Raw genomic sequence first — 15420 nt, 5'->3', positions numbered from 1 at the left:
CCCTACACGAGCGCTGCAGCGAGTATGCGCGCAGAGCTGATCTTATTTTGGTGTGAGCATGGCCTGATCCTCGCTATTGGGTGGCTGTGGAAGGGAGGGTGCTAGCCTGTATCTTGAGTGGTGGGAAAATCGTTCTGCTTTGATGCCACCCAATGGCAGCGGTCGCAGGGGTTGGGGGGTGTACCGCTGATGGTTTGGAAGGGATTTTAAAGGATCTATGGGGGCGAATTCGTAACACACTATAACAGAATACTGAATATAAGGGATTTTTTCCTGTTGTTTTTTTTAACATAGTAAAGAAAATACTGCGCTATGCCCGAAGACGGAACACAGAACCTCACGCTAGTGACCTGCACTGCTCCAGTCAACATCGCTGTCATCAAGTACTGTGAGTATGACGCAGGGAGTCCTTGCAGTTAACCTGCAAATATCACGCAAAATATAATGTAAACTTAAGACAGCCTTATAAAGCGTGATTATGTTACGTAAGCAAACCGCAGAGTTTATTGCCGTGCACAAGTGCAATGAAATGCTTATTTCTATGTCTGCTCCTATACTAAGACTTCAAAGAAACACCACAAACGAAAACGCAGAACAGCGTCGTGTTTGCGAGACAAGTCGTATGTAATAATAATCTCATATAGCGCTTTTCTGGAAGCTTCATTCCATAATTACTCAGGTATTAGGGACCACCAGTGTGCAGCCCCACCTGGATGATGCGCCAGTCCGCTCCCCACACCCCAGCTCTCAGTGGGGAGGAGAGCAGAGTGATGAAGCCAGTTCAGAGAGGGGGGTTATTAGGAGGCCGTGATTGAAGTGTTATAGGAATTCTTCATGTTTTCTGATGACTGACATTCCGTACAAGTCTAAGAGAAGGGATTACAGACTCCAGATCTGGAAGATCCACTTAGAATGATGACATAATGTCAACAACAACAAAAACATGTTTTTTTTAATATCATTTCCTTCAGGGGGAAAGAGGGATGAGGATTTGGTCCTGCCCATTAATTCCTCCTTGAGCGTAACGCTTCACCAGGACCAGGTAGAGTATTGGCGAGGGCAGTGCCACTCCTCACCTGCACGTCACAGAGCCTCTCCGACGCCCGTGCTCTCTTCCCACGCCGATCTCTCTCTGCCTTCCCAGCTGAAGACCACCACCACCGTCGCCTCGAGTCGGAGCTTTAAGGAGGACCGCATCTGGCTGAATGGCAAAGAGGAGAACATCAACCTGCCCAGACTGCAGTCCTGCTTGAGAGAAAGTGGGTGACAAAGATTAAACACCCCGAGTCAGAGTAAAGTACAGGGATAAAACTCTTCCTCACGTAGTGGCATGGGTTATTCTGAGCTCTGACACCCCCTTTTTTTCTTTAATGCGTTTGAAATTTGTTTGTGGTTCTTAATTGAGGACCAGCCGCTACCAGGCTGGGGCTCTGAGCTGAAAGAGCCTGGCGGGCTCCCGACCGACCCGATTGAGCTCCTCGGCTGCAGCTGCCTTCCCGCAACGCTGCTCACAGCACCTGGGAGCCCGCAGGGAGTGATGGAGGACCGGCTGGGTTCTGGCGTTGCTTGACTTGAGAGACGGTTCGGTGTGGGGCTGAACATGGGCTCCCCCAGCGCTCGGGGTTGTTGTGGAGAGGAGCTGTGAAGCGCTCCGAGAGCTGCTGTCTGCGCCCTGACGGTGATTCTTCTGTTGTCGCGCAGTTCGGCGCCTTGCCAGGAAGAGACGCAGCAGTGGGGATGGGAGTGCGGAGAGCTCAGGGCTGGCGCACAAAGTGCACATCTGCTCTGTCAACAACTTCCCCACCGCGGCCGGGCTGGCCTCCTCCGCCGCCGGCTACGCCTGCCTGGGTGAGTGAGGCCGGCGCGTTCCGAACAGCCACCAGGGCAGCGCCAAAGCACACGGGGGGCCAGCTCCAGGCTTCTGTTCCGGCGCTCCCTAGACGGTTTAACTGATCTCCGGGGCTGATGAAATCACCGAGAGACGATCAATTGGAAAAGCCCTCCTTGCAGTGACATAGAAAGTGTCTTGCTCCATAGTTGTCGCTTGCTGTTTAGTTAAATTGAACCTTTTTTGCTCTTGACTGTGGTAGGAAGGAAATGGAGACCCTGAGTGTCTCTTGATTAAGATGTATTTCCTGCTGCTGAGTGTTAGCGGGAGTGCTTTCAGCCGGGGGTCTTTATACCCTCCCCTGAGCTGAGCCACCCACAGGTGAAAAGAGAACTATCTGGACTTGGGGTTTGCTGAATGTTCAGTTTGAAGTTTGAATTTGATCAGAGTGAGGAGGGTGGTGGGAGATGAGGTGCTGCGCCCCACTCTTCCTCACTCTGTGTGTGTGTGGGCCCCCTGTAGTGTACGCGCTGGCCCGGCTGTACGGGGTGGAGGCCGAGCTGTCGGAGGTGGCGCGGATGGGCTCCGGCAGCGCCTGCCGCAGCGTGTACGGCGGCTTCGTGCAGTGGCTGATGGGAGAGAGGGAAGATGGGAAGGACAGTGTGGCGGAGCAGGTGGAGGCCGAGTCTCACTGGCCGGAGCTGCGCGTCCTCATCCTGGTGGTAGGGGATCCCTTTCTCTTCTGCTATCTGTATTTAAGGAAGGTAGTGACAAGCCAGGGGGGAATGAGGAGGATACTCTTAAAATCCACCTGTGTCTTTCTGGCAGATATCTGGAGCGAAAAGAGCATCCCTTAATGCCATAGCAAACCCTAAATAAAGGAATATTGGTTATGGGCAAGGGCAGTTAGAGGTTCTGTGTATAAATTAGGGGTTTGTGTAATGACAGGGGCTCAGGGCGATTGTGGGGAAGTATGTAAGTTTACAGGTTCTGGTGAGCTGTGTGGATTCCTGTAGGACTGGTGCATAATGTAAGGGCTGATGTCCTTTATGTGATGTTATGTTTATTTTTAAACGTTTTTTTAAAAGTCGCTGTGTGAGCAAAACGCAGCTTTACTTGGGCCCAAAACTTGGGATCCTTTCCCACCTTTGTCCCTGGCAGTGCCCACTGCAGGTGATGATTGGCACAGACTGGGGTTTAGATTGGTGATTCTTCAACCGCAGACGTTCTAGCTGACACTGTCCCTGTTGCCAGGCTGTGTGCCGTCTGGTTTTATTAATGGGTGTGTGTCCCTATCCTGTAGGTAAGCGCAGAGCGTAAACTGGTGGGCAGCACTGCAGGAATGCAGACCAGTGTGGAGACCAGTCCACTCCTGAAGGTACAGTGACAGTGCTGCTTAACTTTTCAAAACCTGTTAGAACCAATTTGCAAAAGGCAATTGTGTGTTTTTCACATCTCCACTCACAGCTGTGAACCCCATGATGATTCACAGTGGAGAAAGACGCGGTGTAGGCAGAGTTTTCTGACCTGCCTGCCTTGAAGCCACAACCCTTTAACACACCACAGGATCAGATTCAGTGCTGATTGGAGGAGAGACATGCCCCTCACTGACAGCACCGCCTTGTACTGGAGATTCAGTGGTGATTGGAGGAGAGACATGCCCCTCACTGACAGCACAGCCCTGTACTGGAGATTCAGTGCTGATTGGAGGAGAGACATGCCCCTCACTGACAGCACCGCCTTGTACTGGAGATTCAGTGCTGATTGGAGGAGAGACATGCCCCTCACAGACAGCACAGCCCTGTACTGGAGATTCAGTGCTGATTTAATTTGATATTCTTTGGGTTGTCCTGTGGTGTAATTCTTAATGATTTTTTTAAAGTTTGTGAATTTTTCTCATGTTTAAGTGTGATACCTCTGATTTGGGGGTATCATAATTAAACAGCAGTGGGGCTAATTGCCTTTTTATTAACTTAAATGGTTAATGGGTTGCACTCTGTATCGGAATCTCCCTAAATAAATAATGGACAAATAAAGTAGCATCAGACAACCCAGCTTCCCTTTGGGTCAGTAAGGGAATGTCTCGGATGGCTGACAGTGAAAACGTGAGGGACCGTGGAAGGCTTTTTAGACCAGGCTGAAGGTCTTGCAAAATATCTCCTTTTTGGTGGTTGGAATAGCTGAAAGTAAAGACAGGCAAAGGCGATTGTGGAGAACACATTCCAGAGAGTGTATGGTGGTGAGAAGTCATTGCTAATGCTGGAGCTCCGGTTCCCTGCCCAGCACCGCGCGGACGCTGTGGTCCCTCAGAGGATGAGGGAGATGATCGCCGCCATCCGCCAGCGGGACTTCGCGGCGTTCGGCGAGCTGACGATGAAGGACAGCAACCAGTTCCACGCCACCTGCCTGGACACCTGCCCCCCCATCTTCTACCTGAACGACATGTCCCGGCGCATCATCAGCCTGGTGCACCGCTACAACACCCACTGTGGGAAGACTCGGGTGAGCTGGCGAGGGCACGGGCCTGGCACAGTCGGGGGGCAGGGTGGGCATTAGTCACGGGCACCTTGGCATGGGGGGCTGTGCCAGTTCTACAGGGACACGGACCAAGAGTGTCTCAGACTGTATACTTAGATTGGAATTGATCCCCATGCTGTGTTTCACAGGCAAAGGGAAGTCAAATCTTGCTTTTTACAAGGGGTAAATAATTCTATTACTGTCATGACAGATTTCATTTAGACATTTCCAAAAACCCGTCCCTGCTCTAGCCGCAGCCAGCCGTGGGCGAGACCTGAGTTCACACAGTTATCGTTAGGAAAAAGACTTATCACTGTATTGAGCCCACATGACATAGGTACATTAATTATGCTCATTAACATTTGTTTGTGCCAGGAGTTATCACTCTGCAGCTCTTAACTGGCAGCTCACTGAAGCTCAGCAGGGTTGAGCCTGGTCAGTACCTTGAAGGGTCTGCGGTCTGTGGGGGTTCTAATGCCTCAATATAGTGGCTGGAACACTCAGTGGTCATTAAGGATCCCTGGGAATTTCTCGAGAAGAGTAGGGAGTTATCCCGGTGTCTGGGCCAAATTTCCCCCCTCAGCCTTTACCTTGGCCTCCAAATTGTCCCCATGTGTGACTGGCTTGCACTGTCCCTGCGATGGACTAGCGCCCTGTCCAGGGTGTACCCTGCCTTGCACTCGTTGCTTGCCTGCTTCCCGCGACACCATATGGTATAAAGCGATCTGGCAAATGACATGTCATGACATTTGTTTGTGTCATAGGGTTCTGTGTAAACATCACAGGCTAGTAGTATGCATGTCCACTGCAGGAAGCACCACAAGCTGCATGTCAGTGACACAGGCTCTGCACCTGGTTGCAGGAGCTGTCTTGTGGAATTTTGTTCTATTTCCCTCATAGTTCCTGGGCAGACTTGTGCCTGTTTACTGGTCTCTGATCCCTGGATGCCACTTGTTGTCCCAGCTCATCTCCCAGTGGGTCAGTGGGGCTCCAGTCTGCTGGGAAGAGCCTCCACAGCACATCTGAGAGCCCTTCTCGCATAAGGACATTGCGTTGTCCTGGATGAGTTTGCAGGGAGGGCAGCAAGTGAACTCTTGGTACTTGATCAGTGCAGTGCCATCCAAACATTGACAAGACATATTTGGCAAAGCTATCGCTCTTGGATCTTCTTGTTTACCTTGGCAGGGTGTTGTGCCGTGTGGTCTTGCTATGGGAGATGGGCTATGTCTGTTCTTCTTTCGTGATTTTTACCAGGCTTGACATTGAGCAGGTTAAATCACCTCATCAACTGTGCCTAATGAAAGTTCTCAGTGATACAGTGATTATGTTTCTTCTGCTCCACTCACTACAATATATCAGTCACTAATGAATGCTCAGTTAAGCAAAATGAACCAAAAATATTTAATACAACAAATAAAAAAACGTTATATCAATTATTTTGCTGAAGACAACCATTTCACTAGTGAACCTAAACAGAAACACAAACAATGATGTGTGTTGCTCCAGGCTAACAAGATAGTTGCTTTTCTGCTAATTGTTAGAAGAATGATGTATGAGAGAGATCCTGTCATGTCTGGCAGAGACGAATCTGCTTCCACACATGAGTGAAACCAGATGAGTGAAAATGAAATTTACCAGAGTGGTTGAAACAGATGCCAAAATATTCTCTTAGTGGTTGCTGCTGCAGAGCTGTTAAAACACAGCGATGATTTAGCAACCTGAAATGGTGAAAGGGGGAAGTGTGAAGGTTTTTTTCCTCGGCTGAGTGTTGAAATAAAAGAGGAAGAGAAAAAGCAAGAGTGTCACGGTGCTCTGCTCTGTGGGTTTGTCTGTTGGCAGGGACACCTGCATTCATAGAGCAAGGGTGATAGCTTTTCTTCTCATTGCCAAGACGGACAGTGGAAATCTGACCCGCTCTGTGGGTTGACGCAGCGATGTAGAGCTCATCTGGGTCTGATTGTCTTTCTTCATCAGCTTGTCTGTGTCTGTAAAAAAAAAAAAACAACAATCAGAGCTGCATAGAAATGGCAGTGGATGGAGAGAATCTTTGCAGCCTGTGTCTATGGTGCTGTGTTTCTCCAGGTGGCGTACACCTTTGACGCTGGGCCCAATGCTGTGATCTACACTCTGCAGCAGCACGTGGACCAATTTGTCGAGCTGGTCAAGCACTTCTTCCCCCCGGAGACAGATGGTGAACAGTAAGTTCTGGATGTCAACAACCAAGAGCCTCCAACGCAACACGTCAGGTCTCGAATAACCTTCATCTGACTGACTGTCGCACAAAACAGCCCATCCAGAGAGATCTGCAGGAATGTTCTTTAGTAGCTCAGTGTCTGATCCTTTTGACTGCTAAACCTAATAATTAGAACCTGAGACAAAGAATAGCAGATCCCCACAGCTCTTCAAGTCCAGGCTTGTTCTTAATTGTAATGCTCTTTATTGTGGGTCGTTCCTGAGAGAAGCATTAGTTAGCGAGAGTGCGGCTGGTTCTGAAGGAGTGCGTGAGCTCTTGCTCTCACGGACGAGCAGCTTGGACCAACAGAGAGCAGCTCCAGTCGTTCTGGGAAGCTTGCAGTCACTCCAAGGCTTACAACCTGTGGACAGTTCTAAATCTGTCCCGTCAAGCCGATAATCAGCTCTGCTTTGACCGTGTCTGTGGATCAGAGTGACATGCATGTCTGTGCAGGTTCGTAAAGGGTCTGCCTGTGAGACCAGCATCTCTGTCTGAGGAGCTGAAGGCCAGCATTGGGATGGACCCCACTCCTAAAGGCATCAGCTACATCATCAGCACAAAGGTGAGAGGCCCGGAGTCAGGCAGGACTCTCACTGAGGAAATGCACTGATGTCAAAGCACAGTCATTCTAACAATATAATGTCCCAGAAGAATTTCCCCTATGAAAACCTCTCTACACCCTCAGTAGTACAGAAGATATGGCTCGACAGGCTTTGTGTTTTTGGCACCAGCTTTCTGTTGCCATGGGTCTCGTCAGCTGAGTGATGGCCTCCTCTGTCCCTCAGGTTGGCCCAGGTCCTTGCGTGGTGAAGGACCCCAGTCTCCATCTGCTGGGATCAGACGGGCTGCCCAAGAAAGTGCCTGATCAGGAGGTGTCAGTGTAGAATCTCCTACGGCCCAGCTCCTTGCCCGAGGGAACCGCAGGAGACCCCGGGAAGAGACAGGAAGTGAAGTGCCAGTTCAGACCAGGAAGTGTTTGTTCTCCAGCCCTGGTGTTTTTACACTGCGTCATTTACATCGTTGGCTGCACTTTATGAGGGGTTTGCATACCTCAATTTGTATTATTGATAGTAAAAGCTTTTTGTTCTGAAGTTTTTGAAGTAAAATTCAGGGGGGCACTGGCTGTAAATGTTTTCCTTTAATTCCAGTGCTGCTTTTTGCTAGTACTGTTGTCAGCATATGAATGGGTTCACCTTATTTGAACCAAACTATTCACTGATCTGCTAGGTTGAACTCTTGATTTATAAAGTACATCTATTTGTTGAGCCTTTTGATTGACTAGTGTCCCGTCCAATGGGAGAGCACTTATGTACTAGTACTGCCTTGTACCCTAGTTTCAAGAATAAGGCTTTGACTCATCAGGATAAGTGGCTTTCTGATAATGGGTACTTATTTGTTGATGATACAACTTGTTAATTTATTGTACACTCATTCATGTCTGCATTAGTAAAGCAGAAGAAAGAACAGACACAAACATTAGTTCCAGAACATACCAAGAACAAAATGGGAATTGTTTGTATCCACATTTGCATAAAGAAAAAATTATAATTAAATATCTTTACTGTTCCATCCTTTTCTGTGCCTTTCTATTCTGCAATAAAATATCTTTTCTAATTTAAACGTGTGTTTTGAGAGATTTTTCAAAGCTATCGGCATTCCTTTCTGAACCATTTATTATGGTTCAGTGAAGCTGAAATTGGTACAAGAGTTGGGCTTTTAGTCATGAATTTCCTGCACTGTGTGTTTCCTGTAGTCACAGTCTAAGGTCCCAATTAGAAATATATCCAGCTCAAGCCTCCAACAGCTAAGATTTTGACAATGTTAGCCCATGTGTAACTCTTATACTGTAAAGTTTGTTCATATTAAATAAATTATACACACACCGCATAGATGAGATATCAATATGACTAATAATCGAGTAATACTGTATAGACATTCTCCACTAGTATAATACATAGGAACAGGTAAAGGTTTATTCCTTGCTTAAAGAAAAAAGAGAGCGTTTCGGCTGTGGATCTTTCTTTAGGTGTGTGAATAGACCTTTACCTGTTCCCTTGTAGCCTACGCCTGCTGACGCAGATACCTACTTGAACTAGTGTAATGTATCATACAGACATTCTCGACTTCATGCATAAGTAGACTACGGAGTACACCGATATTGACAAAGAACACACCCGCTTAGAAAACTTGTGTGAAATCCCGTCTTGCTACACACAGAGGAAAACTTCCTCAAAACGCACAAATCTGTAATTTCGGCTACACCCGAATGTTTATGGTCAAAGTTTAAAAAAGTGTCATTTTTTCTCCAGCTATGCGGTGTAAAAAAAGACTGAAGTCGAAATGATCCTTTTCCTTATCCTACAGTGGATAACCGATTCATGAGAACGGGTATTCTGTGAGAAGTTCGAGAACACCGAAAAATAACCGTCAACGTGTTTTTTTCCCTCTTAAAGACATGATGATCAGAAAAAAAGAGGAACAAAATCTCAACTTTCGGCTCATGTCATGTTGCCGGAAGTGACGCGAAGGCGGAGCCTGAGCTCTTTTTGCTTCTGCAGATATTCGGCTGCTACAGTCCTCTATCATCATATGTGTCAGTCTGGAGATCAGGACGGCTGTCGCCGCTGACTGGAGATATTTTTTGTCCGAGAGCTGAGTGTCTACAATGGGGCAGATAGAGTGGGCAATGTGGGCCAATGAGCAAGCTCTGGCGTCCGGGCTGAGTAAGTGAAACTTCACTGAACTTTTTTCTGCACAGTGCTCGAAGGTGGTCCACCTATTTCCAGCTGATCTCTATTGTTACTTCGAAGACACCTCGAAGTGTGAACTGTTGTAGCTTCTAATATATAAAGAGCACAGTGGGCAGTCTTACCTGTAACTGAAGCATTACGTCTGTGCTGATCGCATGTTTAAATGGGTGCTTATTTTCATTTTTCTCTGATACAAGAAGTCAGTTTTTATAAAGTTTGGAAAGTAGTGTAGTTTTAGTCTTTTTTGAAAACTCTTGAGATGTTGTTTTTTTTTTTACAGTAGATTGTTTTTCGTATTCTAAGGTAACTCCTTCCCTATCTTTTAAATAAAACGATTCAGTCTAACGCTAAATGTGTTCTTCTAATAACATCGTGAAAGGAAGAAGCTGTATCTTTATCTAATGGTAATAAAGGGTACAAATGTAATGTGCACCTTCCTTTGCATTTCTCATTCTCTAATTATATAATAGCTGGTAATTAAACATTAAAATACCACTGAAATAAGACAGATTCCTGCCTCCAGCTTCAAGCTGTCAAGAGTGTATATTGCCCCCTTAAAAATATTCTTTAATTTTGCAAATATCCATCGATCCTTCATTGGAAAGCCGATGAGTGTCTGCAGGATGTTACTCGAAGCCCGTCTTTGCTGGTGTTCAGTGTCTCTTCTCCTCTTCTCTTCCCCTTTTCAGTTCTCCTGGCCGGCGGCATCGTGGGGGTGGCGGGACAGTTCCGCGGGTGGGAGTTTGCGGCTTACGGAGTGTATCCTTTTGGCTCATGCGTCGCGCTCGGAATGTGCTTTGATGTAAATGATAAAAACAACTTAACCTTCAGTGACTGGGCTACAGCGAATTGGACCGAAGAGGGCTGCTCGGTGGCACAGTATCAGCCTGTCTCTCTGGAAGCTGTGCTGTTTTCACGGATTTGTGAGGAAGGGAGATAGCCCAGGAAGAGCAACAAGGTTACTCTTGTTGTACTCTGGCACAGTGTGTCCCAGTCTCGGTCCTGGGGATATCGCTGACCTTTCGGGTTTTTAATCTGACTTCTAGATTAATTATATTTATTGAATCAACTGTTTAATCTCCCGCATTAGTGATCAATTCGTTTAAGTACGTTATGTCAAAGAAATGTAGGATGTATTTCATTGCTGCAATTTGCTGCACATGTATTGCTTTTCTATAGATTTATTAGAAAAGAAACCTAATTGCTTGTCAGTCATTGATGTATTCACACAGGTTGGAAAGAACTGTGCCCAACATTCAAATTATAAACTTTACATTCTCTGCAATATATAGTTCCATTGTCTAAGTTCACCTTGAAACAAGCCTAACTGACAAGAATGACAAAGTCTAACATTTGACACCAGGCTGGTGCTAATTACTACCCTTCTTTTAGTATTCAAGGGCTGAAGCTGATTTTTAAAAGCAAATAGTTTCATGATTTAATCATTTTAATGACTCGATAGCTTGGTTGAAATAAACTGGGGTACTCCAGGAAAGAGGTCTGTGACATGTGCTGGACTGTACCCTGGATACGAGGGGGTGTGTTCGAGGGAGTGTGTCCTGTAGCACCTCTGTCGAATGTGTCGACACACACTGTTGTGTTACTTCAGACAGGGCTCAGTCTTAAAGCAGCACTGTGGTCACGTACTGTAGTGCTGGGGCTGTCCGGCACACCGAGGAACAGAGCTCCAGGAAGTGGTGTTCAGAGAAGATGTCTTTTAAACCAGTTTGGTAGGCTCTTTTGATTAAATTAGACCTGACGCATTCTCTTAAGACTCTTAAGAGCTGTTTGTCTGTTCAGAACTATGCATGTGGTCACCTGAATTTGGGGAAGCCCAGTAAGCTCTTAGATACAGATTTTTAATTTGGAGGTGAAAAACAGCTGACAATATTAAAGAGTAAAACATTACACCTAGGCATGGAATTCTGGAGGAAACAATGATGAATTTCCCATAATCCAACCTAATGCTAGATAGTGCTCTGTTCTGCAGTGCAGATTACAGCTACTCTTCACACAGAAAAAGAACTAGGAAGTTCTGTTCCTCCCACAGTCCTCTGGAATAACTAATCCACTCCGATGTGTTTGGGGGCTTAGGGGCGTGTGGACGCGGGGGTGCGGGGGCAGGGGGGTGCAGGGGCGAGGGGGCACAGGGGCATGTGGACGCGGGGGTGCCGGGGCAGGGGGGTGCGTGGGCACAGGGGCGCAGGGGCGAGGGGGCGGCCGAAGCAGTGTCTTGCAGGGCTGCAGTCCTTGACTGCCTCCACAGGGCTGCCGGCGTGTTCGTGTGCCTGCTGGAGTACCCCCGGGGCAAGAGGATGAGCAAGGGCACCAGCATGGAGAGGACGTGAGTGCCAGTCCAGGGATGCCCACCCTGAGCCTCGGAACGGGGGTTGTCTGCAAGAATTGGGGGGGGGGTGACTGGATGACCTCGTTTCTGGACAGGAACCCCAAAGCTGCACTCAGTTTTTCACCCACTGCTCTGGCAAAGAGAATTGGTCAGCACAAAGTGCGCTTCAGAGTTCGGATGACTCTCAGCTGAAAGCCAAGCACTTGTCTTGAAAGCCAAACCCCTCGCTTTCAGCATGATCCTTTCTTTACAACAACCGCAACAGGAGAGAAAGGCTTTACTTTTCTATTGGAAGCCTCCCTCATAGTGTCCATTTGTGCAACAGGGGCCTGAGGAGTCGCATCCAATCTCAATCCATTCGGAAGTTAAATCACAAAGTTCAAAACAAGGAGCAAAACACAAAGCCAAGAGCCTCTCTCTTCCTGTCTTGTGTGTGTGGGGTTAACAAAGCAGGCTGTGATTTCCTCATTAGGTTTCACTAGGTGGACATGTAGAGATTAAAGACAAATGCTTTTGTTTTACATTTCATATGTAAATAAAAACACATAACACACATCGCTTCTTTTCTTTACAGGGGACAGAGGTGCCTGACGATCTGTGTGAAGGCGTTTGGGCCGGTCACTAGAAACTATTATGTCAGAGCAGTGCTGCACGCAATGTAAGTTGTGAGGTTTTGACAAATGTGGGTCTGGTAGTGTCTATTACCCATTCTGTCTGTGTCTAATGTCTTATTCCAGCTGGGCTAACCAGCACGATCACTTATGCCACCATTGCATTAGGGCCTCCAGTTCTCTTTAAAGCCGAGCTTTATCAGAAACCGATAACATTAAAATTGCACATTTTTAGAATTTGCAAAGTTCAGTTAAAGGTCTGGTGAGTCGGAAGGGGTGAGGAATCAAGAGCAGAAGGACTGTGAAGGTTATGAGGATTGAACCTGAATGCTGCTCTTTGTCAAATTCCTGATTCAGGCATCATTTCAGTGGTATTTTAACATTCCTAATTTTTGCTCCACACACCTGTGGTGAATTCCCACCTTGGAGTTCCAGGAAGGGCTTATTGTACTCGGTTGTTTTGGTTCATTCCCCTGTGCACTGCCTCCACGCCCTCGATTGAGAGGAACAGGACTTGCATTGTGCACTTCCTTCTTCCCAGGTGTCTGGCTGAAAGGTTTTTAATAGGTGTGTTTTTGTTAGCACTAGGGCAGGACTGAAGAGAGTTAAATATAGTTGTACCTTATTTCCTTGTCCTGCCCGTCTCCTGTGCTGAGCAGCCTGCCTTTTCCTCCCAGTGCTGATTACTGGCAGAGTGTGCTTCATGCTTCTAGACCAGGAAGACAGCATCTGGACTGTCTGCTGAGGTCAGCCTACAAGCACCCCCACCAGGAGGGATTGGAAGTCCTGATTTATTGACTTTAAACATTTTAGGCCATTAACGTCACTTGCTCACTTCCTTTTATGGCCTAAAACATACAATTATTTGGATTATAGGTGTGTCTCTTGAGTGCTTTTCTCACATGTCCCATAGCACGGGTACTATATTTCTGAATTTTAAAATAATCTCATTTTAATACATTCTCTGTGCTTTGCTGTCTTCCCCACAGTCTCTCTGTGCCAGGAGGGTTCATTCTGCCCACTGTCCTGGGCTGTGTCTGTCTTGGCATTGCTAGCCTGATCTACCTGGCGGTGAGTGTCGAATTACTTAGACCAGCCTGATGAAACTGACAAATGATTTCTAACTGCCTCTGTGATCTGCTGGACTGTGGCTTTCTGGGACAAGGGTGACAGACCACTGTCTACAATTGGCACACCAATGCCCTTGAAACAGGCACAAATTGAAATGAATGATGGCATGCAGGTGGCGCAGGCAGAGAAAAGGCATTCCTTCATCCCTGAAGGACCTACGTCCATGTGGTTGGTGGTATCCATCTGTCTACCCAGTGTTAAAACCGTGGCACATTTTGGAGTAGATCTTCATGTGTCCTGTCCAGCTTGTGTGTATGAGGAGAGGTGTTGGTGACACTGAAAATCGACTCGGTCCAGAGCGGCGCGTGTGGCAGGCTGTCAGGGCGCAGGTGGAGGTGTTCAGAGCCGGGGGGCAGCGTGCAGGGCCGCCCGCCCCACCTGTCTGCTCCCAGGCACCGGCAGCCCCCACCCTGACCTGCCTTTTGCTCCTACTCTCGCCAGGCCGCCATCCGGGGGGAGCAGTGGGAGCCCATCCTGCCTCAGACGGTGACCAAGGAGCGGATCGGGCAGAGCATCAAGCAGCCCCCCAAAAACCCCCCTCCCCGCCCCCCCGTGGACGTCCGCAGAAAACGCACAGACGACGCCGAGGGAGCCGCTTACGTCAACCCTATTCCCGTCACCGCCAACGAGTCCTAACAGCCCGGCCGGCGGGCCCACAGCCGCGCTGCACCGCTCGCGGCTGGGCTGGGTACGAGATGGGCAGGGAGCACTGGGGACACTGCGCGTGTGTGTGGGGATGGTGTTCCAGCTCTGGAGCTTTCACTTATTAATTTTTGTGGAGCAGAGTAGAATTAACAATTGTTTGACCGTTTATACCTGCCATTTATTGCGTGGGATACTTACTAGCTTTCACGTTACTGTGTCTCACCAGTTCAGAAGAGCGAGAGCCAAGTGCTGTTTGTTAGTGAGATGAACTGGTCTGAAACCAGTGCCACCTGCCATCCTCCGTGATGTATGGTTATAGGACTATGTTCCAAATATTTCGCTCCAGACCAATTCTTTGAATACTTTTACTCACTCTCTCAAAAACAGACCCCATTTTTTAAATGCAGAACTATTTTTAAGTGAAAAAATGAATTGTGTTTTCCACAAAGTTTTGTCTCTGGATTGATTAGCATATTCATTTTTTTAAATGAAAAAAACCTTCAGCTGCTTGACCACACCTGCTACAAAGCCAAACATCTCTCTGCCGGGCGCATCGAGAGTGATCTTCCAGTCAACACTCGGGTGTGGAAGACTAGGAAAAACAGCACGTGTTTGGCGCAGTGTCTTGGCCTGTTGTTTTCAAAGCAAAATTTCTATTCAAACTGCCACATCAAGTGTCAGGTAGAATGAAAATCAGAAGACTCATCACCTCTCAAATTCTGGAGTCTTTCATCCATTTACAAAATCTTAATTTCCTGTACAATGGTTACACTGTTTGTCCCAGCCAAAGAAGTGAAAGATGTTGGGCCAATGTGAAATACTACACCCTTCACTTCATGTGATGTTGCTTCTGATCCCTTCTGTGGACTGTCCAAGCTGGGAAACTAGTAAACCAAGCCTGAGATTAGGCCTGTGAAGGCAAAAATAAGAATCACTGAGATTTACCCAAAAAGCCATGTTGTTTTTAAGAATGTTGTTTTCATGTTTTGTCTTAAAATTGCCTGCAGTTGAATGTGAATGAAGGTTTTTTTTCTGATGTTCGTTTTCAGAATTTATCTTGCTTGTGTTAATAATTTTCTAGTTGTTCAGTAAATGAGTACTGTATAAGTAAATACCTGCATTCTGACATTGCAATTTGAAAGATGTTTCTGTATAAAGATTTACATGTGAGGAAACTTTTATAATACTTTTTTGTAAATGCTCTTTATGTGTTTTTACCAGTATATCTTAAAACAACAACTGATTATGTGTAATCCAAAATACAAAATATAATTATGTGTAAAACAAAATACATCAAAGCAGTATGCTGTATTGGTTCAGTATTAGTTGGAAATAAAATTTGAACAATCATAAGAAAA

At 46.9% G+C, this 15420-nt stretch overlaps 2 protein-coding genes across 2 annotated transcripts; both read left to right on the top strand.

The window, feature by feature from the left end:
* The first annotated feature begins 167 nt into the window (after positions 1–167).
* On the top strand, positions 168–8198 carry mvda (mevalonate (diphospho) decarboxylase a). The gene is made up of 10 exons (XM_088938545.1): positions 168–388; positions 972–1042; positions 1145–1259; positions 1702–1848; positions 2351–2550; positions 3132–3206; positions 4112–4330; positions 6428–6543; positions 7032–7140; positions 7364–8198. Exons 1-10 carry the CDS (start codon positions 313–315, stop codon positions 7460–7462), a joined length of 1227 nt encoding a protein of 408 aa, XP_088794671.1. The 5' UTR covers positions 168–312; the 3' UTR covers positions 7463–8198.
* An 899-nt stretch (positions 8199–9097) lies between these two features.
* Positions 9098–15420, top strand: cyba (cytochrome b-245 alpha chain). Its single transcript, XM_088939046.1, has 6 exons — positions 9098–9301; positions 10018–10087; positions 11595–11672; positions 12250–12333; positions 13276–13357; positions 13859–15420. Exons 1-6 carry the CDS (start codon positions 9244–9246, stop codon positions 14051–14053), a joined length of 567 nt encoding a protein of 188 aa, XP_088795172.1. The 5' UTR covers positions 9098–9243; the 3' UTR covers positions 14054–15420.

This window comes from Atractosteus spatula, chromosome 21, assembly GCF_055471065.1.
Source record: "Atractosteus spatula isolate fAtrSpa1 chromosome 21, fAtrSpa1.hap1, whole genome shotgun sequence".
NCBI classification, from domain to species: domain Eukaryota; kingdom Metazoa; phylum Chordata; class Actinopteri; order Semionotiformes; family Lepisosteidae; genus Atractosteus; species Atractosteus spatula.
Note: the sequence above shows the minus strand (reverse complement) of the source record. Positions and strands in the feature narration are given on the sequence as shown.